Genomic DNA, 23742 nt, shown 5'->3' with positions numbered 1-23742 from the left:
AGCGCTAACGTGACCATTCGCCATCGCCGAGGCAGCAGTCACGCGAACGCTCTGTCCCACCTCTCGAATTTCTTCTCGGAGGTAAGCTCGGCTCTGACACCATAGTGCCCGCTCGGAGGTGTGTGAACAGGGGCTGTGTCCGCGACAGTGCCTTAATATCAAGTGAGAAAGGCACTGTTCGCCAGGCATCCGGATGTGCTATGTCCTTGCGTGCTTCGTACTTTTGCGTGCTCATAATATGCACATATACACGCGGCGTATGGGCGCTTACTTTCCGTTGTTGTTGTTATTGGCGATTTATTATTGTTAAAAATAAAAATGCAAGGATGCGAGCCGCGGCATCTTCCATCGAAACCTGAAGCACCTGAGCTGCGGCCAGCGGGAACAAAAGCAGAGGGAGAGGAAAAGAAAGAGGGGAGCAATACAGGAAAGGATAAGGATATGGAGGAAATATACACTGCGCACACTCGGTTCGCTTCCGTAACGGATCCAGCCAAAATGATTGCTCAGTCGTGCCTCTTGTCAGCAACAAAAATAAAAAAAAGAAACCTTGGTTCCAAAGACTCTTGCGTTCTTTAGTACCATTGGAGGTAGTGAGTGATAGCTGAACTGTTCAATAACATCTTACGTCGCTCTTGGACCTGCAACTTCAAAATGACTTTTCTATACGCGTGAAAATTCCGGGATGCTTTATTACCTAACCAACCAGGCTAGACCTGAGCGCCCAAGAAATCCTCAAGCTGTGTTGGAGGGTCGTTTCCTCAAGGCCAGACTTTCTTACATTGAAGTACAGAGCGGCATCACCAGCCGTCACATGCGCAGGCATCACAGCTTCCACGCCACAGTCCATGTTGTTACACACGACGGCAACAAGATTAAGGCGTGGGAAAGAGAAAAAAAAAACATGATTCTTACGTTGTCCTCCTCGTTGGTGGAATGCGTGGAGGATTCCGGCGCCGGTGGTAGCTGCATTGAAAACGAGAATACCAATTAGGCCACCGACTCTGCCGGCTGTACAGGAGTCCGATAGACAGCCGAGTCTATTCGTAAATGCAAAGTGAGAGTAAACAGTACAACAGCGTACAATTATTTAACACTCTGAGTAAACACAGGTAACTCAACCCTCACGTGAAATCGAGATGAAAACATCCGAATAGTGACCGGCAACCTTTCTTAAAGAAAACGTGTTTACTGTGGGCACACAATGTGCCTCTTGTATGATAAATGTTAAAAGAATATTATGTTACTTTACTGAAGAGACTGGAACACAAAGCTCCTCAAGGATGAACGAAAATAGGTACAATCGAAGCAACTTCGAACGGAAATGTTAACCATTCGTGGCTTCTCATATATCTGTCAATGATGGCGCATTTTTCTGCATGGTTTTTCCCAGTATTTACGCAAAATAGCAGGAACTTTATTTAGTATTGCATCTGAGCGCCTAATTTGGAGTGCAGCCCCGTGGTTGGAAAAATGACCTTCGTAGATTTCCTGCTCTGCTACCCTTGTCGTATACAGAGTGTTCATATCGCGACTGCGCCGCTAGATATGTGTGCCTTTGTAGGCTACGCAATGCCGTTATTCCTAATTTTTCGGTTAAAGGCGAGAGCAAATGACAGCACAAATCAAAATTGTACGAGAACGGAGAGATGAATATTGCATAATGTTAGCTCGCATTGGCAATACGTCGTGTTAAGTCCCACTAAGCAGACATAATATGGCATTTTTGGACCTATGCTAAATCTGACGTGGAGTTAAGGATCAACTCCGGATGATTTCCAAATATATTTAGTTCACTATCGCAATATATTTCCCGGTCCTTTTTTTCTTAGTTTTTATGAATAGTGGTTCAAAAAGTTGAGAAAGAAAGAAGAACGGATGTGCAGGTATATCAGTTTGGGTTACTCTTAGAGTGGCCTGCAAGTGGGCGTAGTCCTGGAGGAGGCCGTGGGGCAGGACGGGGTGGTCTAGACGGGAAAACATTCCCGAAATATTTAGTATGTACCTCAGAAGAATTGTCAGTGAGAAACTACACAGGGTGACATATATTTTATGGTGGTCTGGCAGCCGGAGGAAGAAGCTGGTAAGGCGGCCCCTAGGACCCAGATGACAGAAACGAGAGTATTTTTGTCACACGTGAAAGGGTGAATGTTCAGATATGATTAACATACTGAAGATTTTAAAACACCTTTACAGTCGTGTCGCCACCAGAGGGGGTCCAGGTGGAGGCCTCTGTGGAGGAGGAGGTGGCCTAGAAGACGAAATCCTGAGTCTCACCCTTTGACCCTTCATGAACACCGGAGAACGAGAACGCCTGCCAGGCTCTAAACAGCAGCCCATGTGTGAGTGGCCTGCTTCACAGTTTTCGAAGGGTGCATGGTAATCTGAGCCGAGATCTGCTATGGAGACCAGATATGCCTTTATGAACTCCGACCGAAATATTTATCACTCAGAGGTTAAAGAATGCGAGACTCTCTTGAGTCCTGAGAAAGGTTCTAGTTGTATGACTGGCAACGAGAGCGGGTCAAGTGGAGGAGACAGCAGAGATATGGCGAACACGCCTCTCACCGAGAGGGAAACATACCTAAAATTAGCTGAAGGACGGCGACGCGCTCCTGAAACTCGAGCTTCAGTTGGCTGGAATGCGTTCAAATGCAGGTGTGTGTGCAGGTGACGAAGCGGGCGACGCGGAGGCCAGCACCGGATCTGCTGAACTGCGGTACTGCTCTTTATTGCTAACAAGAGGATCGCCAAAATTTCCAGTGGACGGGGAGGTTCTCATCTGGTTTGAGTCAGCTGAGAGCTCGCTAAAAGCATTCGAAATACCGAAAGCGTAGAGTTGTGTTCTCTATAATTGCAATGTGCGTAGCCGACCTCTAGACCCGTCTTACCCCGGAAGAGCGTCGCAATTACAACAAGTTGAAATCTGTCGTACTCGACGAGCTTGGGCTGTCAGCGGCCGAGTATCACAGACGATTTTTGTCCGCGACAAAGAAAAAGAGCGAGACATGGATAACGTTCGTTACCCCTTTACATAGCTACGTTTATTTTTATGCAGAAGCGCGCAAAGTCGCAACTTTTGACAAGTTGATCGCCCTGCTTGTCTCCGGCCAACTGAATGCCGGCTTAAGCGAAGAGGTTCTGAGGTACATAAATCTGCGCGAAGGAGAAAGCTGGATTGGGGCGGACGAAGAGGCTCTTTTACTTCAAACGTACGAGGAGGATGCGGCCGAAGGATGCGCTAGCAGAAGCCCTCGTAGTGCAGTCCATAAAGGGACAACCAAAGGCCTCTACACTGCAATAAAAGGTGGGACTATCCATGTCCGCGTAGAAAAAGGGAAAGCAGTGTCTGCGAAGATGATCATAGTTTGATAGTTTGACCATAGTTTGATGTATAAGACAGTTCAGCCAACAGCGAAAGGCAGTGCAAGGAAAGGCTTATTATTCGACCGGACTCAGTAAAGATGTCTATTCACACCTGGTGTCTCTACGTGGAATATTAATAAAGGACAGGTGTTATGGCGATTGTTAAACTAGGCCTCACGAAGGAGGAGCCACCCCGCACATGCAGAAAAAGAAATCCACAGAAAATTGGCAGGCGGCTTCTACCGCTTGCACGTGTCAACTGCTGAGTCGACAGATTTCGTTGTGTGAACAACGGCTCCTTGCATATTGATTTGAATGTAGGGGCCTTGAAAAAACTTGCTTCGTTAACACTAGACGCTCTCGACGACTGTAAGAAGCTGCCTTTCAGATTATATTTTGCGGAAGCGTAGTTTCAGGTGGGGATGGACGGTTTCCTCGCTGGCCTCCAATGACAAACTGTTCCAGTTTGCCTGGCTTTCGTGGTCCCGTTTTTCGAAACATGTGACTAAAATTTTGAGCGACTGCGGTCTCTATCAGGTGTCCTCCTGCCTACCAGAGTAACGCTCAAAGCGGAAATATGTCACTACGGCTACCAAATGGTCAATTTTCTCTGCCACCTTGTCAGAACCGATGGAGTTGGGCTCAATCCTGAGGCGCCTCCGAGGCGTTCACGCCTACTACCGTCCTATGATGGAATATACTTCTCTGAAACTGCCGCATATTTCACTCGTATAGCGGCCGAAGTCCGGAGCTGTGAGCAGCAGAAGGCTTTTGCAGAACTTCGTAGGCACCATCAAACACCGTTGCGTATTTAAGGGAGGAGGCTTACAACATTCGCAGAAAAGCTTGAAACATCGGCCTTGACACTGTAATAGTGCCACAACAAGATAGCATGGAAAACGTGACACCCTATGCCAGCCGCACGCCCTCCGGCACTCAAAAACGCTTCTCTACATAATCCAATCGCCAGGGCCCGTCGGAACGATTGCACGGTGGGAGCTTAGTTTACAGGTTTTCGACTACAGCATTGCGCATGAACCTGGTCGCCGGAACGAAGACGCTTAACACACTCTCGTGAGCATCCCTCGAAATAGCCAGTGAGGACGTCGAGCGTGATAACAGTTTCCTTGGAGTGATCTCAGTTTTGCAACCGCTAACATTTTTAACCTTCTCTCTTGGCATGGTGTACCGTGTGTACCCCTGGGCATGGCCGTGACACTCGACGCTGCACGAAAGGTTAAACTCGTCATAATATCTAGGCCGGCAGAAGAGCTGACATCCACTGGCGTATAGCACAACTGGTAGAGCATAGCACCTGATATGTTGGCGTTCTAAGTTCGTTTCTGGAACGAATTCATCTAATATGATTGCTCAATCATTCCCTCCAACAGCAACAAAAACAAGAGAGAAAAATTAGCTGTGGTTCAACTACTGCTCAAACTGGTTAGAGAGCGAAAGCTATGGCGTATCCGGCAACTATAAGCGGCTAGGCGTCTGTAACGTTGAGTGCGTTCCGGACCCCTGGTAGGCAGCGCACCCACCCTGGCAGGTTGCAGTTATTGGTTGATCGCGAGCAGTGCCGCGTGTCTGCCCCAACTTTGTCAGTGCTAACGCATGCAGCTCACGTCTCTCTCATCACCCCACGTACCTATAAGCTTGAGTAAGGCGTCCCGTAAACAACGGAGCCAGTTGTGCGCACCTCCGTTCCTTAAAATCATCGGAGTCTAAAACGTTGTCAACGCCAACGCGAATGAACGCCGACGGTCTATGGCTTGGTAAATGGATTTTTGAGGAAAAGAAATGGCTGAGTATCTGTCTCACATATCTCGGTGGACACATCAACGGCGCTGTAGGGATGGGAGGAAGGTGGGAGTGAAATAAGAAATAGAGAAAGAGGTGCCGTAGTGGGGGTCTTCGGAATTATTTCGACCACCTGGGGATCTTTAACGTGCACTGACATCGCACAGCACACGGGCGCGTTTTGCGTTTCGTCTCCATCGAAACGCGGCCGCCGCGGTCGGGTTCGGACCCGGGAACTATGCCTTCAGTGCCGCGTTTCTGGTACAACGCTGTTAATGCCAGCGCATGCAGCGGACATCTGTCACTACCGCCACGTAGCTTAAAGTACGATTGAGGTATCCACTGTTCCAAGAGGGCAGTTATGCGCCTTTCCTTTGCTTTCGAATCTCAAGGTAATTTGAAAGTGAAAACTAGGCATCCGGCGATTGAAGCACGAGGTCCCGTAGTGAAGCTTTCGCTTCAAAAGAGACCTTGGTTCCAAAGACTCTTGCGTTCTTTCCGCCATAGGAAGTGGCAACTACGAAGATAACTCTGCAATATTATTTTATGTCTCTCTTGGAGCTGCAATTTTAAAATGACTTTTCTAGACACTTGAAAATTACAGAATACTTTATTACCGACCCAACGAGGCTAGAGCTGAGCTCCGATGAAATGTTCAAGCTGTGCTGGAGGATCGTGGCCTCAAGGCTATTACTTTCTTTGAATTAGGGAAAGAGTGATATCACCAGCCGTCAAATGCGCTGGCATGACAGCTTATATATCAGATATATCAGATCTATGCTGATCTGATATATGTATGCTAAGTCTCTTCTTTCCCTTTTCGTGTTCGATAAGAGCAGCTGCTGTATTTAAGCAAATGTTATGTCAATAAACACCTGAGTTGTTAGTAAGCGCTTGTCCTGTCTGCCTCGTTTCTTTGTGTCGTGTCTTTTGCGCAAAAAACCCACAATGCTTAGGCACCAACTAGCCTGCAAAAACATACTCGCATGACAGCTTCCTCGCCACTGTCCATATTGTTGCGCAAAGCCGCCACAAGACTAATGCGTGGAGAAAAAATTGGCAGTGGTTTAGCTCCGGTTAAACCTGGAGGGTTGCGAAAGCAACGAGGAGAGAGAAAGAGGCACTGGAGAGCGCGCGGCGGCGGCCGCGGCACGCTAGCTATGCGCCGCTACCGCGCATGCGCAACTGGCAATCGGTGCGGCGTGATGGCTGTGTTATGCTCCTATGTTCTCCGCGCGCAAGCGCGGCGGTTGTGGACGGACACGTCACGTTGGCGACGCTGCGCCGGCCTGAAATTCGCCCCCAATACTCCAACCGCGTCGACACGAGACACGCCAAGCGACAAGCGGCGCGCATGCGCAGAAATCCACTCGTCCGGCCTGCCGCCTCCGAGTAGCGGCTACGCGCTCCGCAGACGACGCGCGCGGTGCATTCTGGGTTAGCGCCTTCAACACGCCCGGCGCAGAATAGGCGCATGTTCCTATACATGTTCCGTTTCGACGCCAGCACCGCCAGAGCGCGCCGAAGACGCCGAAGTCGACGGCGGTCGAGCGGCGTCGGAGTATACAGTGTCACGCTTTGGCCAACGTGACTTGCAAGTGCCGCGCGCGCGTAACGTCTGAGCAGAGAGCAAGGTGACGTCACGCGTCGCCATAGCAACGGAGAGGCTGACGTCACACCATCTGTTAGGCGCCGCGGCGTTTCCTCAAGGAGCAGGGGGGGGGGGGGTCCACGGGCCACGCCACGAGCGGTTAGAATTGGCGTAGTATTGCTCTCGCAATAAAAACAGGTGGTCTTACTACTTGCCAGCAGGGATCGGGGGAGGCCGGAATTAATGTTATGCGCAATTTATGGAAATCGTTCTAGTGTCTGCTGCGGGGCAGTTCAGGAGCACTTAAAGCCTACGGAGGAGAGTAGGGTGGAAGTAACGTAACACTTGCAACATCGGTGGTGTTCTACAGGAAAAAGTTTAAAAAATGGTTGTTGTTTCCCTTAGAATATTGTCAGTGATGCAGAGAGGAGAATGGGAGTTTTTCTAACTGAAGCCCCGACCGAGTCCTAGAAGAAAGCAGAAATGGTGTCACACGCATCGCAATATAAAGCTCACGCACTAATCATGCTTCAGCGCTAACGTGACCATTCGCCATCGCCGAGGCAGCAGTCACGCGAACGCTCTGTCCCACCTCTCGAATTTCTTCTCGGAGGTAAGCTCGGCTCTGACACCATAGTGCCCGCTCGGAGGTGTGTGAACAGGGGCTGTGTCCGCGACAGTGCCTTAATATCAAGTGAGAAAGGCACTGTTCGCCAGGCATCCGGATGTGCTATGTCCTTGCGTGCTTCGTACTTTTGCGTGCTCATAATATGCACATATACACGCGGCGTATGGGCGCTTACTTTCCGTTGTTGTTGTTATTGGCGATTTGTTATTGTTAAAAATAAAAATACAAGGATGCGAGCCGCGGCATCTTCCATCGAAACCTGAAGCACCTGGGCTGCGGCAAGCGGGAACAAAAGCAGAGGGAGAGGAAAAGAACGGGGGGAGCGATACAGAAAAGGATAAGGATATGGAGGAAATATACACTGCGCACACTCGGTTCGCTTCCGCAACGGATCCATCCAAAATGATTGCTCAGTCGCGCCTCTTGTCAGCAACAAAAACAAAAAAAAAAAGAAACCTTGGTTCCAAAGACTCTTGCGTTGTTGAGTACCATTGGAGGTAGTGAGTGATAGGTGAACTGTTCAATAATATTTTTCGTCGCTCTTGGAGCTGCAATTTCAAAATAACTTTTCTAGACGCGTGAAAATTTCAGAATACTTTACTACCTACCAAACGAGCCTAGAGCTGAGCTCCGACGATAAGTTCAAGCTGTGTTGGAGGGTGGTGGCCTCAAGGCCAGGTTTTCTTAGTTTGACTTAAGGACAGAGCAATATCACCAGCCGTTACATGCGCTGGCATGACAGATTCCTCGCCACTGTTCATATTGTTACACACGACAGCAACAAGATTAATGCGTGGGAAAAAAACAGGTGGTCTTACTACCTGCCGGTAGGCGTCCGGGCTGGCCGCAGCCGCGTCGGTGGGCATCTGCGTTGAAAACGAGAATAACAATTAGGCCGGCGGCTCTGCCGGCTGTACTGCAGTCTGATGAACAGCCGAATCTATTGTTGAAGGCAAAGTGAGCGAAAGCAGTACAACAGCGCATGATTACTTAAACACTCCGGGTAAACACAGGTAACGCAACCCTCACCTGAAACCGAGATGAAACATTCGAACAGTAACAGAAAGCCTTTCTTCAAGAAAACGTGTTTACTGCGGGCACAAAATGTGCTTCTTGGATGGTAACTGCTAAAAGAATTTTATGTTGCCGTACTAAATAGGACTAACACGAAGCTCCTCAAGGATGAACGAAAATAAGCTCAAGCGAAGCGACTTGAAAGTAAATGTCACACACTTGTGCTCGTATTTTTTTCAATGATGGCGCACATTCCTACAGGGTTTCTCCCAGTATTTATGACCCTCTTAGATTTTCTTCCGTCTACCCTAACCATTAACAGAATACACATGATGCTATTGCACCGATAGACATGTGTGCCTTCGTAGGCGACGCAGTTCAGTTATTCCTCCTTTGAGCACAAAGCGTTAGAAGACTCCGAACCCGTGCCGTGAGAGTTTCGGTAAAATGCGTGAAGGTAAAAAAAATTCCGGAGATGCCGTTTAAGGTATTGCTGACCTTGAACGTGTTAATTCAGTGTACAAACGCGCAGAAACGCAAGCTTGACCATAGCGACCATACCATCCAGGAGACTGGTATTGAATCCGACAGTCAGGATATGGGCTAGTTTCCAAGCTACTGAATCAGTCTGTATTGACAGGCCCTATTGAGGTAATCACGGATCTAAAAACGTAGCACTCACAACATGCTTTTCTACACCACCTAACCTGGAAAGATTATTAGAAGGGGCACGTGACACAGAACGCGAGCGCTAATTTCATGGTATACACTCGTCCTTTTCTCTTGGACATATTTTAAGTAACACTTATTAGGGCTTTGCCCATCAACAACCGCAGGCATTGAGCAACATATTAAGTGCAAATCATTGTGGAGTAGAAAGCACTGGAGACTAATATGTAGCCAGTAGCGGAATATACGAACAGAGCGAGAACGCGGTTGTACACAGCAGTATGTAGCAACGTAACTAATATGTGTACTGAAGAAGCGTAGCTTGTTGGGCCAGTTGATGCACACGAAGTAGAAAACCATCGGAATGGACGCGTTCACAAGGAGGAGAAGTACACAGGACAACGCGTTGTCCTGTGTACTTCTCCTTCTTGTGAACGCGTCCTTTTCGCTGGTTTTCTACTTACTAATATGTGTAAACATGCGAATACGTTTTAGCACGGTCTCGAATTAAAAAAGACCATGGTCGAGAAAAGGGCTTCAAATGCTACGTGTTCCGGTTTTGCAGAGTCGCGAATAATTGCAAATATTCAAATTCAGATGCTGAGAGATGGAGTCCAGGCCGCGACACTCTGCCCACAATAGGAGGCTCGAATATATATGTGTAGTTCTCCGTGGAGAGGTTGTATAGCTGCGAATGGCAAGTTCCACCACAACAGAGATCGGACCTCACTTCGGCTATATAACCTTGAGATGTGCGAGTCTTTATGAGCGTCCGCTGCCGTCTAGTAGTTCTCAATAGCTGGCTAAAAAATGCCAACTACACTTGCTCCTCTCCTGCAACATCGACGTTTTACGGAAGGAGGGTACAAGTCGACTGTTTTCCCTAGCATGAGAGAAGGAGTTCAGATATGATAAAAGAAATCAGAAAAAATGTAATTTTACCCCGTATGAACAATAGTAGATATTATACTGGAAATGAACGTGCGAACAGTTAACGCAGGCGGTGCTGGTCGATAGTCCGGGGAGGCCTGTGGTGCAGGTCTGGTGGCTCTGTGAAGACGGTTGTACTTAGATGCTAATGTATCTGGCGACAGCTTAACCACCAGTTATTTTATTGGGCTAAGCAATGTATATCGGCGTAAATCACGACAGAGCACTTCCACAGCAGCTTTCAAGTTAATCTATGGGACCAATACCATTTACTGTAGTGAAATGTGTTCGTGCCGAATTTGGCTGACCATTTCTTAAGGTGTCACAATGATTGCTTGAAGAAGTTCACATGGATCGGCCTATCATCAGTCAACGCGAAAGGACTGGTAATTGGTAGCTAGCCTCAAGAAAAGATTTTAAATAGGAAGATAAAAGGGTTCGTACGGCGGTCTCGCCAACTGTGGGGGACTTTGGAACGCGGGTGTAGGAGGGCCGAAATGAGGGCAGTTTTGTGGTCCGGGCATCAGCAAGATGGCAGAAGAACGGATGTGCAGGTATATCAGTTCGGGTTACTCTTAGCGCGGCTTCGGAAGGGGCGTGGTCCTGGAGGAAGCCGCGGGGCAGGACAGGGTCGTCTACAAAGGAAAACAGGGTGAGCTCACGGGCTAGTTCCCGAAAAAATTAGTATAGGCCTCAGGAATATTATGAGAGAAGAAGTACACAGGGTGACTTATATTCTTATGGTGGTCTGTCAACCGGAGGAAGAGATTGGTAACGGGGACCCTGAGACCTAAATAACGGAAACGATGGTATTTTTCTTATCAGGTGAAAGGGTTGATGTTCAGATCTGGTTAATATACTTGAGACTTTAAAAGACCCTCAGCGTGGTCTCGCCCACCAGACGGGGTCCAGGTGGAAGTCTGCTTAGGGGAGGTGGTGGCCTGAAAGATCGCAACCCTTTTAGGCACTGGCATCACGAATCAAGGCTGAGTCTGGCCGTTTGACAATCATTGACCGACCAATTTTTTGGATGGCGTTTTACAACGTTATAATATTTGTATATGATGAATGAGGGTACTCTAAATATTGAGATAAGAAGGGTGAGACAGTTGTAATGAAGCTTTGTGGAAATTTACATTATGCGCAATTTATGGAAGTGGGTTCTAGTGTCTGCTGCGGGGCAGTTCAGGAGCACGTAAAGCCTACGGAGGCAAGTAGGGTGGAAGTAACGTAACACTTGCAACATCGGTGGTGTTCTACAGGAAAAAGTAAAAATATGGTTGTTGTTTCCCTTAGAACATTGTCAGTGATGCAGAGAGGAGAATGGGAGTTTTTCTTACGGAAGCCCCGACCGAGTCCTAGAAGAAAGCAGAAAGGGTGTCACACGCATCGCAATATAAAGCTGACGCCCTAATCATGCTTCAGCGCTACAACGTGACCATTCGCCATCGCCGAGGCAGCAGTCACGCGAACGCTCTGTCCCACCTCTCAAATTTCTTCTCGGGGGTAAGCTCGGCTCTGACACCATAGTGCCCGCTCGGAGAGGTGTCTACTTGGGGCTGTGTCCTCGACAGTGCCTTAATAACAAGTGAGAAAGGCACTGTTCGCCAGGCATCCGGATGTGCTTATGTCCTTGCGTGCTTTGAACTTTTGCGTGCTCAAAATATGCACATATACGCCCGTCTGGGCGCTTACTTTCCGTTGTTGTTGTTATTGGCCATTTATTATTGTAAAAAAAAATATGCAAGGATGCGAGCCGCGGCATCTTCCATCGAAACCTGAAGCACCTGAGCTGCGGCTAGCATGAACAAAAACAGAGGGAGAGGAAAAGAACGCGGGGAGCAATACAGGAAAGGATAAGGATATGGAGGAAATATGCACTGCGCACACTCGGTTCGATTCCGTAACGGATCCATCCAAAATGATTGCTCAGTCGCGCCTCTTGTCAGCAACAAAAACAAAAAAAAAGAAACCTTTGTTCCAAAGACTCTTGCGTTGTTGAGTACCATTGGACGTAGTGAGTGATAGGTGAACTGTTCAATAATATTTTACGTCGCTCTTGGAGCAGCAATTTCGAAATAACTTTTCTAGACGCGTGAAAATTTCAGAATACTTTACTACCTACCAAACGAGCCTAGAGCTGAGCTCCGACGAAAAGTTCAAGCTGTGTTGGAGGGTGGTGGCCTCAAGGCCAGGCTTTCTTAGTTTGACTTAAGGACAGAGCAATATCACCAGCCGTTACATGCGCTGGCATGACAGATTCCTCGCCACTGTTCATATTGTTACACACGACCGCAACAAGATTAATGCGTGGGAAAAAAACAGGTGGCCTTACTACCTGCCGGTACGTGTCGGGACTGGCCGCAGCCGCGTCGGTGGGCATCTGCGTTGAAAACGAGAATAACAATTAGGCCGGCGGCTCTGCCGGCTGTACTGCAGTCTGATGAACAGCAGAATCTATTGTTGAAGGCAAAGTGAGCGAAAGCAGTACAACAGCGCATGATTACTTAAACACTCCGGGTAAACACAGGTAACGCAACCCTCACCTGAAACCGAGATGAAACATTCGAACAGTGACAGGAAGCCTTTCTTGAAGAAAACGTGTTTACTGCGGGCACAAAATGTGCTTCTTGGATGGTAACTGCTAAAAGAATTTTATGTTGCCGTACTAAAGAGGACTAACACGAAGTTCCTCAAGGATGAACGAAAATAAGCTCAAGAGAAGCGACTTGAAAGTAAATGTCACACACTTGTGCTCGTATTTTTTTCAATGATGGCGCACATTCCTACAGGATTTCTCCCAGTATTTATGACCCTCTTAGATTTTCTTCCGTCTACCCTAACCATTAACAGAATACACATGATGCTATTGCACCGATAGACATGTGTGCCTTCGTAGGCGACGCAGTTCAGTTATTCCTCCTTTGAGCACAAAGCGTTAGAAGACTCCGAACCCGTGCCGTGAGAGTTTCGGTAAAATGCGTGAAGGTAAAAAAAATTCCGGAGATGCCGTTTAAGGTATTCCTGACCTTGAACGTGTTAATTCAGTGTACAAACGCGCAGAAACGCAAGCTTGACCATTGCGACCATACCATCCAGGAGACTGGTATTGAATCCGACAGCCAGGATATGGGCTAGTTTCCAAGCTACTGAATCAGTCTGTATTGACAGGCCCTATTGAGGTAATCACGGATCTAAAAACGTAGCACTCACAACATGCTTTTCTACACCACCTAACCTGGAAAGATTATTAGAAGGGGCATGTGACACAGAACGCGAGCGCTAATTTCATGGTATACACTCGTCCTTTTCTCTTGGACATATTTTAAGTAACACTTATTAGGGCTTTGCCCATCAACAACCGCAGGCATTGAGCAACATATTAAGTGCAAATCATTGTGGAGTAGAAAGCACTGGAGACTAATATGTAGCCAGAAGCGGAATATACGAACAGAGCGAGAACGCGGTTGTACACAGCAGTATGTAGCAACGTAACTAATATGTGTACTGAAGAAGCGTAGCTTGTTGGGCCAGTTGATGCACACGAAGTAGAAAACCATCGGAATGGACGCGTTCACAAGGAGGAGAAGTACACAGGACAACGCGTTGTCCTGTGTACTTCTCCTTCTTGTGAACGCGTCCTTTTCGCTGGTTTTCTACTTACTAATATGTGTAAACATGCGAATACGTTTTAGCACGGTCTCGAATTAAAAAAGACCATGGTCGAGAAAAGGGCTTCAAAAGCTACGTGTTCCGGTTTTGCAGACTCGCGAATAATTGCAAATATTCAAATTCAGATGCTGAGAGATGGAGTCCAGGCCGCGAAACTCTGCCCACAATAGGAGGCTCGAATATATATGTGTAGTTCTCCGTGGAGAGGTTGTATAGCTGCGAATTTCAAGTTCCACCACAACAGAGATCGGACCTCACTTCGGCTATATAACCTTGAGATGTGCGAGTCTTTATGAGCGTCCGCTGCCGTCTAGTAGTTCTCAATAGCTGGCTAAAAAATGCCAACTACACTTGCTCCTCTCCTGGAACATCGACGTTTTACGGAAGGAGGGTCCAAGTCGACTGTTTTCCCTAGCATGAGAGAAACAGTTCAGATATGATCAAAGAAATCAGAAAAAATGTAATTTTACCCCGTATGAACAACAGTAGATATTATACTGGAAATGAACCTGCGAACAGTTAACGCAGGCGGTGCTGGTCGATAGTCCGGGGAGGCCTGTGGTGCAGGTCTGGTGGCTCTGTGAAGACGGTTGTACTTAGATGCTAATGTATCTGGCGACAGCTTAACCACCAGTTATTTTATTGGGCTAAGCAATGTATGTCGGCGTAAATCACGACTGAGCACTTCCACAGCAGCTTTCAAGTTAATCTATGGGACCAATACCATTTACTGTAGTCAAATGTGTTCGTGCCGAATTTGGCTGACCATTGCTTAAGGTGTCACAATGATTGCTTGAAGAAGTTCACATGGGTCGGCCTATCATCAGTCAACGCGAAAGGACTGGTAATTGGTAGCTAGCCTCAAGAAAAGATTTTAAATAGGAAGATAAAAGGGTTCGTACGGCGGTCTCGCCAACTGTGGGGGACTTTGGAACGCGGGTGTAGGAGGGCCGAAATGAGGGCAGTTTTGTGGTCCGGGCATCAGCAAGATGGCAGAAGAACGGATGTGCAGGTATATCAGTTCGGGTTACTCTTAGCGCGGCTTCGGAAGGGGCGTGGTCCTGGAGGAAGCCGCGGGGCAGGACAGGGTCGTCTACAAAGGAAAACAGGGTGAGCTCACGGGCTAGTTCCCGAAAAAATTACTATAGGCCTCAGGAATATTATGAGAGAAGAAGTACACAGGGTGACTTATATTCTTATGGTGGTCTGTCAACCGGAGGAAGAGATTGGTAACGGGGACCCTGAGACCTAAATAACGGAAACGATGGTATTTTTCTTATCAGGTGAAAGGGTTGATGTTCAGATCTGGTTAATATACTCGAGACTTTAAAAGACCCTCAGCGTGGTCTCGCCCACCAGACGGGGTCCAGGTGGAAGTCTGCTTGGGGGAGGTGGTGGCCTGAAAGATCGCAACCCTTTTAGGCACTGGCATCACGAATCAAGGCTGAGTCTGGCCGTTTGACAATCATTGACCGACCAATTTTTTGGATGGCGTTTTACAACGTTATAATATTTGTATATGATGAATGAGGGTACTCTAAATATTGAGATAAGAAGGGTGAGACAGTTGTAATGAAGCTTTGTGGAAATTTACATTATGCGCAATTTATGGAAGTGGGTTCTAGTGTCTGCTGCGGGGCAGTTCAGGAGCACGTAAAGCCTACGGAGGCAAGTAGGGTGGAAGTAACGTAACACTTGCAACATCGGTGGTGTTCTACAGGAAAAAGTAAAAATATGGTTGTTGTTTCCCTTAGAACATTGTCAGTGATGCAGAGAGGAGAATGGGAGTTTTTCTTACGGAAGCCCCGACCGAGTCCTCGAAGAAAGCAGAAAGGGTGTCACACGCATCACAATATAAAGCTGACGCCCTAATCATGCTTCAGCGCTACAACGTGACCATTGGCCATCGCCGAGGCAGCAGTCACGCGAACGCTCTGTCCCACCTCTCAAATTTCTTCTCGGAGGTAAGCTCGGCTCTGACACCATAGTGCCCGCTCGGAGGGGTGTCTACTTGGGGCTGTGTCCTCGACAGTGCCTTAATAACAAGTGAGAAAGGCACTGTTCGCCAGGCATCCGGATGTGCTTATGTCCTTGCGTGCTTTGAACTTTTGCGTGCTCAAAATATGCACATATACGCCCGTCTGGGCGCTTACTTTCCGTTGTTGTTGTTATTGGCCATTTATTATTGTTAAAAATAAAAATTCAAGGATGCGAGCCGCGGCATCTTCCATCGAAACCTGAAGCACCTGAGCTGCGGCTAGCATGAACAAAAACAGAGGGAGAGGAAAAGAACGCGGGGAGCAATACAGGAAAGGATAAGGATATGGAGGAAATATGCACTGCGCACACTCGGTTCGATTCCGTAACGGATCCATCCAAAATGATTGCTCAGTCGCGCCTCTTGTCAGCACCAAAAACAAAAAAAAAGAAACCTTTGTTCCAAAGACTCTTGCGTTGTTGAGTACCATTGGACGTAGTGAGTGATAGGTGAGCTGTTCAATAATATTTTACGTCGCTCTTGGAGCAGCAATTTCGAAATAACTTTTCTAGACGCGTGAAAATTTCAGAATACTTTACTACCTATCAAACGAGCCTAGAGCTGAGCTCCGACGAAAAGTTCAAGCTGTGTTGGAGGGTGGTGGCCTCAAGGCCAGGCTTTCTTAGTTTGACTTAAGGACAGAGCAATATCACCAGCCGTTACATGCGCTGGCATGACAGATTCCTCGCCACTGTTCATATTGTTACACACGACAGCAACAAGATTAATGCGTGGGAAAAAAACAGGTGGTCTTACTACCTGCCGGTAGGAGTCGGGGGTGCCCGGAGCCGCGTCGGTGGGCATTTGCGTTGAAAACGATAAAAACATAGGCCGGCGGATCTGCCGGCTGTACTGGAGTCCGATGCACCGCCGAATCTATTGTTAAAGGCAAAGAGAGAGCAAGCAGTACCACAGCGCACGATTACTTAAACACTCTGAGCAAAGATAGGTAACGCAGACCTCACCTGAAATCGAGATAAAACATTCGAACAGTGACAAAAAGCCTTTCTTCAAGAAAACGTGTTTACTGCGGGCACACAATGTCCTTCTTGGATGGTAACTGCTAAAAGAATTTTATGTTGCCGTACTAAAGAGGACTAACACGAAGCTCCTCAAGGATGAACGAAAATAAGCTCAAGCGAAGCGACTTGAAAGTAAATGTCACACACTTGTGCTCGTATTTTTTTCAATGATGGCGCACATTCCTACAGGGTTTCTCCCAGTATTTATGACCCTCTTAGATTTTCTTCCGTCTACCCTAACCATTAACAGAATACACATGATTCTATTGCACCGATAGACATGTGTGCCTTCGTAGGCGACGCAGTTCAGTTATTCCTCCTTTGAGCACAAAGCGTTAGAAGACTCCGAACCCGTGCCGTGAGAGTTTCGGTAAAATGCGTGAAGGTAAAAAAAATTCCGGAGATGCCGTTTAAGGTATTGCTGACCTTGAACGTGTTAATTCAGTGTACAAACGCGCAGAAACGCTAGCTTGACCATAGCGACCATACCATCCAGGAGACTGGTATTGAATCCGACAGCCAGGATGTGGGCTAGTTTCCAAGCTACAGGATCAGACTGTATTACCAGGCCCTATTGAGGTAATCACCGATCTAAAAACGTAGCACTCAGAATATGCTTTTCTACACCACCTAACCTGGAAAGATTAGTAGAACGGGCATGTGACACAGAACGCGAGCGCTAATTTTATGGCATACACTCGTCATTTTCTCTTAGACATATTTCAAGTAACACTTATTGGGGCTTTGCCCATCAACAACCGCAGGCATTGAGCAACATATAAGGTGCAAATCATTGTGGAGTAGAAAGCACTGGAGACTAATATGTAGCCAGCGGAATATACGAACAGAGCGAGAACGCGGTTGTACACAGCAGTATGTAGCAACATAACTAATACGTGTAATGAAGAAGTGTAGCTTGTTGGGCCAGTTGGTGCACACGAAGTAGAAAACCATCGGAATGGACGCATTCACAAGGAGGAGAAGTACATAAGACAACTCGTTGTCCTGTGTACTTCTCCTTCTTGTGAACGCGTCCTTTCCGCTGGTTTTCTACTTACTAATATGTGTTAACATGCGAATACATTTTAGCACTCTCTCGAATTAAAAAAAGACCATGGCCGAGAAAAAGGCTTCAAATGCTACGTGTTCCGGTTTTGCAGACTCGCGAATAATTGTAAATATTCAAATTTAGATGCTGAGAGATGGAGTCCAGGCCGCGGCACTCTGCCCAGAATAGTTCTCCGTGGACAGGTTGTATAGCTGCGAATGGCAAGTTCCACCACAACAAAGATCGGACCTCACTTCGGCTATATAACCTTGAGATGTGCGAGTCTTTATGAGCGTCCACTGCGGTCTAGTAGTTCTGAATAGCTGGCTAAAAAATGCCAAACTACACTTGCTCCTCTCCTGGAACATCGACGTTTTACGGAAGGAGGGTCCAAGTCGACTGTTTTCCCTAGCATGAGAGAAACAGTTCAGATATGATAAAAGAAATCAGAAAAAATGTAATTTTACCCTTTATGAACAACAGTAGATATTATACGGGAAATTAACGTGCGAACAGTTAACGCAGGCGGTGCAGGTCGATAGTCCGGGGAGGCCTGTGGTGCAGGTCTGGTGGCTCTGTGAAGACGGTTGTACTTACATGCTAATGTATCTGGCGACAGCTTAACTACCAGCATAATGCCGCCAGAATTAAAGGTAGTTATTTTATTGGGCTAAGGAAATTATACCGCGTAAAACACGACTGAGCACTTCCACAGAAGCTTTTAAGTTAATCTAAGGGACGAATACCATTTACTGTAGCCAAATGTGTTAGTGCGGAATTTGGCTGACCATTTCTTTAGGTGTCACAATCATTGCTTGAAGAAGTTCACATGGATCGACCTGTCATCAGTCAACGCAAAAGGACTGGTAATTGGTAGCTAGCCTGAAGAAAAGATTTGAAATCGGAAGATAAAAGGGTTCGTACGGCGGTCTCGCGAACTGTGGGGGACTTTGGAACGCGGGTGTAGGAGGGCCATGGGAACGCGGAGAACCCTGTACGGAGAACCGGAGAACCTTGTACGGGCTAAAGTAGCGTCGCAGCAACTTTTCGCTCAATCCACGGCGGCGAACTGGCGTCCATATCCAAACCCGATCACCTGGCTTGTAATGCGTGTCTCGTCGGCGCAGATTGTAGCGTCGGGCGTCGGTGTGCTGCTGGTCTTGAATGCGAAGCCGCGCAAGTCTGCGGGCTTCCTCGGTGCGATGAAGGTAGGCGGCGACGTCGAGGTTGTCTTCGTCGGAAACGTGCGGGAGCATTGCGTCGAGTGTTGTCGTGGGCTTCCTACCGTATACCAGCTGGAATGGAGTAAACCTGGTTGTCTCCTGGGCGGCAGTATTATAGGCGAAGATCACGTAGGGCAGAATAGAGTCCCACGTCTTGTGTTCGGCGTCGATGTACATGGAGAGCATGTCTGCGATGGTCTTGTTCAGACGCTCTGTGAGTCCGTTGGTTTGCGGATGATAGGCAGTTGTCCTCCGATGGCTTGTCTGGCTGTACTTTAAAATGGCATGCGTCAGCTCCGCTGTAAATGCTGTTCCTCTGTCTGTGATGAGCACTTCGGGTGCGCCGTGTCGGAGGAGAATTTGTTCGACAAAAAATTTTGCAACTTCTGTTGCGGTACCACTAGGCAACGCTTTTGCTTCGGCGTAGCGGGTCATGTAGTCGGTGGCCACGATGATCCACTTGTTACCTGATGATGAAGTCGGAAAGGGGCCGATGAGGTCCATCCCGATTTGCTGAAAGGGCTTAGTTGGCGGTGGTATGGGGTTCAGGAGTCCGGCTGGTCTAGTCGAAGGCGTTTTGCGTCGCTGACACTCACGGCACATTTTCACGTAATGGGAAACGTCGGTAGCTAGCCGCGGCCAATAGTACTTCTCCTGGATGCGGTGCAACGTGCGAGAAATCCCGAGATGCCCTGCAGTCGGCTCATCATGACATGCCTGCATAATTTCTTGCCTGAGAGTTTTGGGCACGACAAGAAGATGCACTGTCCTGTTGGGCGCGAAGTTCTTCTTCAGAAGGACATTATTGTGAAGGACGAAGGACGACAGTTGGCGCTTGAACCCCCGGGGAGGCGATGCAGTCTTGCCTTTCAAATAATCAACTAGGCTTTGCAACTCAGGATCCGAGCGCTGCTGCTGCGCGAAACTGCTTGCGCTTACCGGTCCTAAGAAAGCGTCGTCGTCTTCCTCGTCCGGTGCTGCGTCTACGGGGGCTCGCGATAGGCAGTCTGCATCGGAATGCTTGCGGCCAGATTTGTAGACTATAGTTATGTCGAATTCTTGAAGACGCAGGCTCCAACGAGCAAGGCGGCCGGAGGGATCTTTCAAATTGGCCAACCAGCACAGAGCATGGTGATCGCTCACAACCTTGAATGGTCGTCCGTATAGGTAGGGGCGAAATTCGGACGTGGCCCAAATAATGGCGAGACATTCTTTCTCCGTCGTCGAATAGTTGGCTTCGGCTTTCGACAGTGAACGGCTAGCGTACGCGATAACTTTCTCCTGTCTGCCATTTTTCTGAACGAGGACCGCTCCTAAGCCCACCCCGCTTGCATCGGTATGAACTTCGGTTTCGGCGTTTTCATCAAAGTGCCCGAGCACAGGAGGGGACTGTAAGCGGCGCTTCAGCTCGTTGAAAGCTTCCTCTTCCGGCCTTTCCCATTTAAAAGGCACGTCAGCCTTGGTAAGTTTGGTCAAAGGTTCAGCGATGCGCGAAAAGTTCTTGACGAATCGCCGGTAATAAGCACACAATCCAAGGAATCTGCGTATAGCCTTCTTGTCATTAGGCTGTGGAAACTCTGCGATCGCAGCCGTCTTCTTGTGGTCTGGGCGAACTCCATTCTTGCTTACGACGTGACCAAGGAACAGCAGCTCCTCGTAGGCGAAGTGGCACTTCTCTGGTTTCAGTGTCAGGCCTGAAGACTTGATCGTTTCCAGCACTATCCGAAGCCTTCTGAGGTGGTCTTCAAAGCTCGAGGAAAAGACAACAACGTCATCTAAGTAGACTAGGCAAATCTGCCACTTCAAGCCTGCGAGCACCGTATCCATCACTCGCTGGAACGTTGCTGGGGCAGAGCAGAGGCCGAATGGCATCACCTTGAACTCGATGAGTCCGTCTGGCGTGATGAACGCAGTCTTCTCGCGATCTCTTTCGTCGACTTCAATTTGCCAGTAGCCGCTCTTCAGGTCCATCGATGAGAAGTACTTAGCGTTGCACAGCCGGTCCAGTGTATCGTCGATGCGGGGGAGGGGGTAGATATGCTTCTTCGTAATGTTGTTCAGGCGGCGGTCATCGACGCAAAAGCGAAGGGTGCCGTCTTTCTTTTTCACTAGGACGACCGGTGCTGCCCAGAGGCTCCTCGATGGCTGGATGACGTCGTCACGAAGCATTTCCTCAACTTGCTTGCGGATAGCTTGGCGTTCTAGCGGCGATACGCGGTAGGGGCTCTGTCGCAGTGGTCGTGCGTGTTCGTCTGTGACAATGCGGTGCTTGGCAAGCCGGGTTTGTCGCACATTCGATGCTGATGAGAAGCAATCGGTGTACCTCTGAAGAAGACTGCGTATTTGGTCTTGTCTGCTCCGGGGTAATTCCGGGTTGATGTCGAACGTGGGTTGATGGCCTTGGTCAGATAGTTCTGCGGGTTGGTCGGGTAGGGCAAATACGTCTCTGATGTCTGCCAGCTCGTCGAGGAAAGCGATCGTCGTACCTTTGTTTAGATGCCGGTATTCTTCGGTGAAGTTGGTTAGTAACACCTGGGTTTGGCCATTTCGGATTTCGGCGACTCCCCTCGCGACGCCCAATCCTCGATCCAGGAGTAACTGGGTGTTCCCCTCGATAACGCCTTCGGCATTTTCGATGTCTCCAGTACCTATGCCGACGACAACACCTGATCGGGGCGGCACGCTCAATGCTTCATCGAGGACGTTTAAGGCAACGTGATGAGTCGCGCTCGTCGCAACAGGTACGGCTTTTTCCGTGGAAAGCTTGATCGACTTAGATCGAAGGTCGATGATCGCCCGATGTTCGTTCAGGAAGTCCATTCCCAAAATCACGTCTCTCGAGCATTGCTGTAGGATCAGGAAGGTTGTCGCATAGGTTCTCCCATTTACAGTAACTCTCGCGGTGCAGCGTCCTGACGGCGTAATCAGGTTGCCACCTGCGGTGCGGATCAAAGGGCCATCCCAGGTTGTTGTTACCTTCCTGAGTCGGACAGCGAGTGGGCCACTCATGACAGAGTAGTCAGCTCCCGTGTCCACCAAGGCAGTAACCGCGTGACCGTCGACCGTAACTTCAAGGTCACTTGTTCGCGTTCTGGTATTGTACGTTGTCTTCGGTGTCCGATCTCGGCTTCGTCGAGTAGTGAGGCTGCGGTGGGCGTACTGCGACGTTACTTCACTGGGCAGCGGTAAAAGCTTCAAGTCTGGCCGCGTCGTCGTCGGTGTCGTCGTCGTCGGTGTTGTCGTCGTCGGTGTTGTCGTCGTAGTTGAGGCATGGTCTTGAGTACTCGTCGATGGAGGATCTTTGTAATTGCGCTTAGAAGCAACCTCACCTCCAGAGGCTGCTTTATTTAGTTTAACCTTCGGGGGCTGGGGGAGCGTCCACGCACGGCGTAACCTCGGCTAGGAGAAACAAAGCGCGGGGACGATGGCGACGGGGAACGTGATAGGCGGCTCGGCGATGAGTATTCTTCCCGACGTAAAAACTCCTCGATTTCGGCGCTGGTCGCTGGCCGGGTCGGGGTCGTGGAGCGTCGTAAGAGAACCCTCGGATGCCCAGTCTTCTGTATGGGCAGTGCCGGAGGACGTGACCGGCTTCGCCACAGTGGAAGCATAGTGGGCGGCGCTGGTCGGGAGTTCTCCACTGGTCGCATTTCCTCGGCTGCGCGCGTCGCTCGTAGGACGGGCGGGTTGGGGCGAGTGGGCGGCGGTCCAACGCAGCTGGCTGAGGGCGATAGGGGCTTGGGTCCCGTCGTCGAGGTGCAGGACGGCGCACAGCTGCGGCGTAAGTCATAGCTGGGGGCTGCAGAGGCTGCGTGGGTGTCGGCGTCACACCCAAGGCCTGTTGAACCTCGTCCCGGATGACGTCAGTGAGGGATGAAAGTTGCGGCTGCGTCCCCGTTGGCAGCAACCGTCGGAGCTCCTCTCGCACAACTTCACGTATAATCTCCCGCAGGTTATCGTTGTTAGCGGTGTCCATGCAGCTTGCTGACAAAAAGCGCTGCTGGCGGTCATACTGGCGGGCTCGGGCGTCAAGAGTTTTCTCCATTGTGGATGCCTCTTCTACAAATTCCGCGACAGTTTTCGGTGGGTTGCGGACGAGGCCGGCAAAGAGCTGCTCTTTAACTCCTCGCATGTGCAGCTTTACTTTTTCTTCTTCCTTCATGTTTGCGTCGGTACGCCGGAAGAGAGGCTTCATTTCCTCAGTGTACACAGCAACGGTCTCGTTTGGGTGTTGTATGCGAGACTGTAGCAGCTGCTGGGCTCTCTCCTTTCGCACGACGTTCGTGAAGGTCTTTAGAAGCTGCTCCTTGAAGGTTTCCCAGTTCGTGAGGTTAGCTTCCTCATTCTCAAACCAGAATTTTGCTGGTCCCTCCAAGGCGAAGAACACGTACCTAAGTTTTGTGGCATCGTCCCAGTTGTTGAAGATAGCCACACGGTCGAACTGCTCCAGCCATTCTTCAGGGTCGGCGCCAGGCGAAGCGTCGAAGGTTGGTGGCACCCGGGGCTGATGAAGAATTATTGGAGTCGTCGTCTGGGGCAAGCTCATGGCAGACGTTGCGGCTGGCTTCCGCTTCCGGGTAGGGTCCGGCAGATTCCCGGGGTGGTATTCTGCCGGTGTCGCCTTTTGCGACATGTCGCATATGGGCGGGGCCTAAAAAAGTGCTTACAGATGCTCGAAGAAACGGAAAAAGCCGCCGGCACTTTCGTCTGCTGTGCATTCATTCACTCCGAGAAGCGACAA

The 23742-nt window shown here is 49.0% G+C and overlaps 1 protein-coding gene across 1 annotated transcript; it reads right to left on the bottom strand.

The window, feature by feature from the left end:
* Positions 1 to 911: 911 nt before the first annotated feature.
* LOC149350936 (uncharacterized) lies at positions 912 to 23742 on the bottom strand. The gene is made up of 4 exons (XM_089575582.1): positions 23393 to 23742; positions 16468 to 16584; positions 8207 to 8251; positions 912 to 966 (listed from the first exon to the last, which is right to left on the bottom strand). The coding sequence occupies exons 1-4, from the start codon at positions 23632 to 23634 to the stop codon at positions 912 to 914; spliced, it is 459 nt and encodes a 152-aa protein (XP_089431708.1). The 5' UTR covers positions 23635 to 23742.

This window comes from Amblyomma mixtum, chromosome 3, assembly GCF_055824585.1.
Source record: "Amblyomma mixtum isolate Tamu chromosome 3, ASM5582458v1, whole genome shotgun sequence".
NCBI classification, from domain to species: Eukaryota; Metazoa; Arthropoda; class Arachnida; order Ixodida; family Ixodidae; genus Amblyomma; species Amblyomma mixtum.
Note: the sequence above shows the minus strand (reverse complement) of the source record. Positions and strands in the feature narration are given on the sequence as shown.

Excerpts from the sequence above, each read along its gene's own strand:
- LOC149350936 (XM_089575582.1), bottom strand. The coding sequence starts at position 23,634 with ATGTCGCAAAAGGCGACACCGGCAGAATACCACCCCGGGAATCTGCCG. Across the intron at positions 8,252-16,467 it reads CCCCCGACTCCTACCGGCAG|ATGCCCACCGACGCGGCTGC; the intron begins GTAGTAAGACCA and ends TTTTCAACGCAG. Across the intron at positions 967-8,206 it reads GCCCGGACGCCTACCGGCAG|CTACCACCGGCGCCGGAATC; the intron begins GTAGTAAGACCA and ends TTTTCAATGCAG.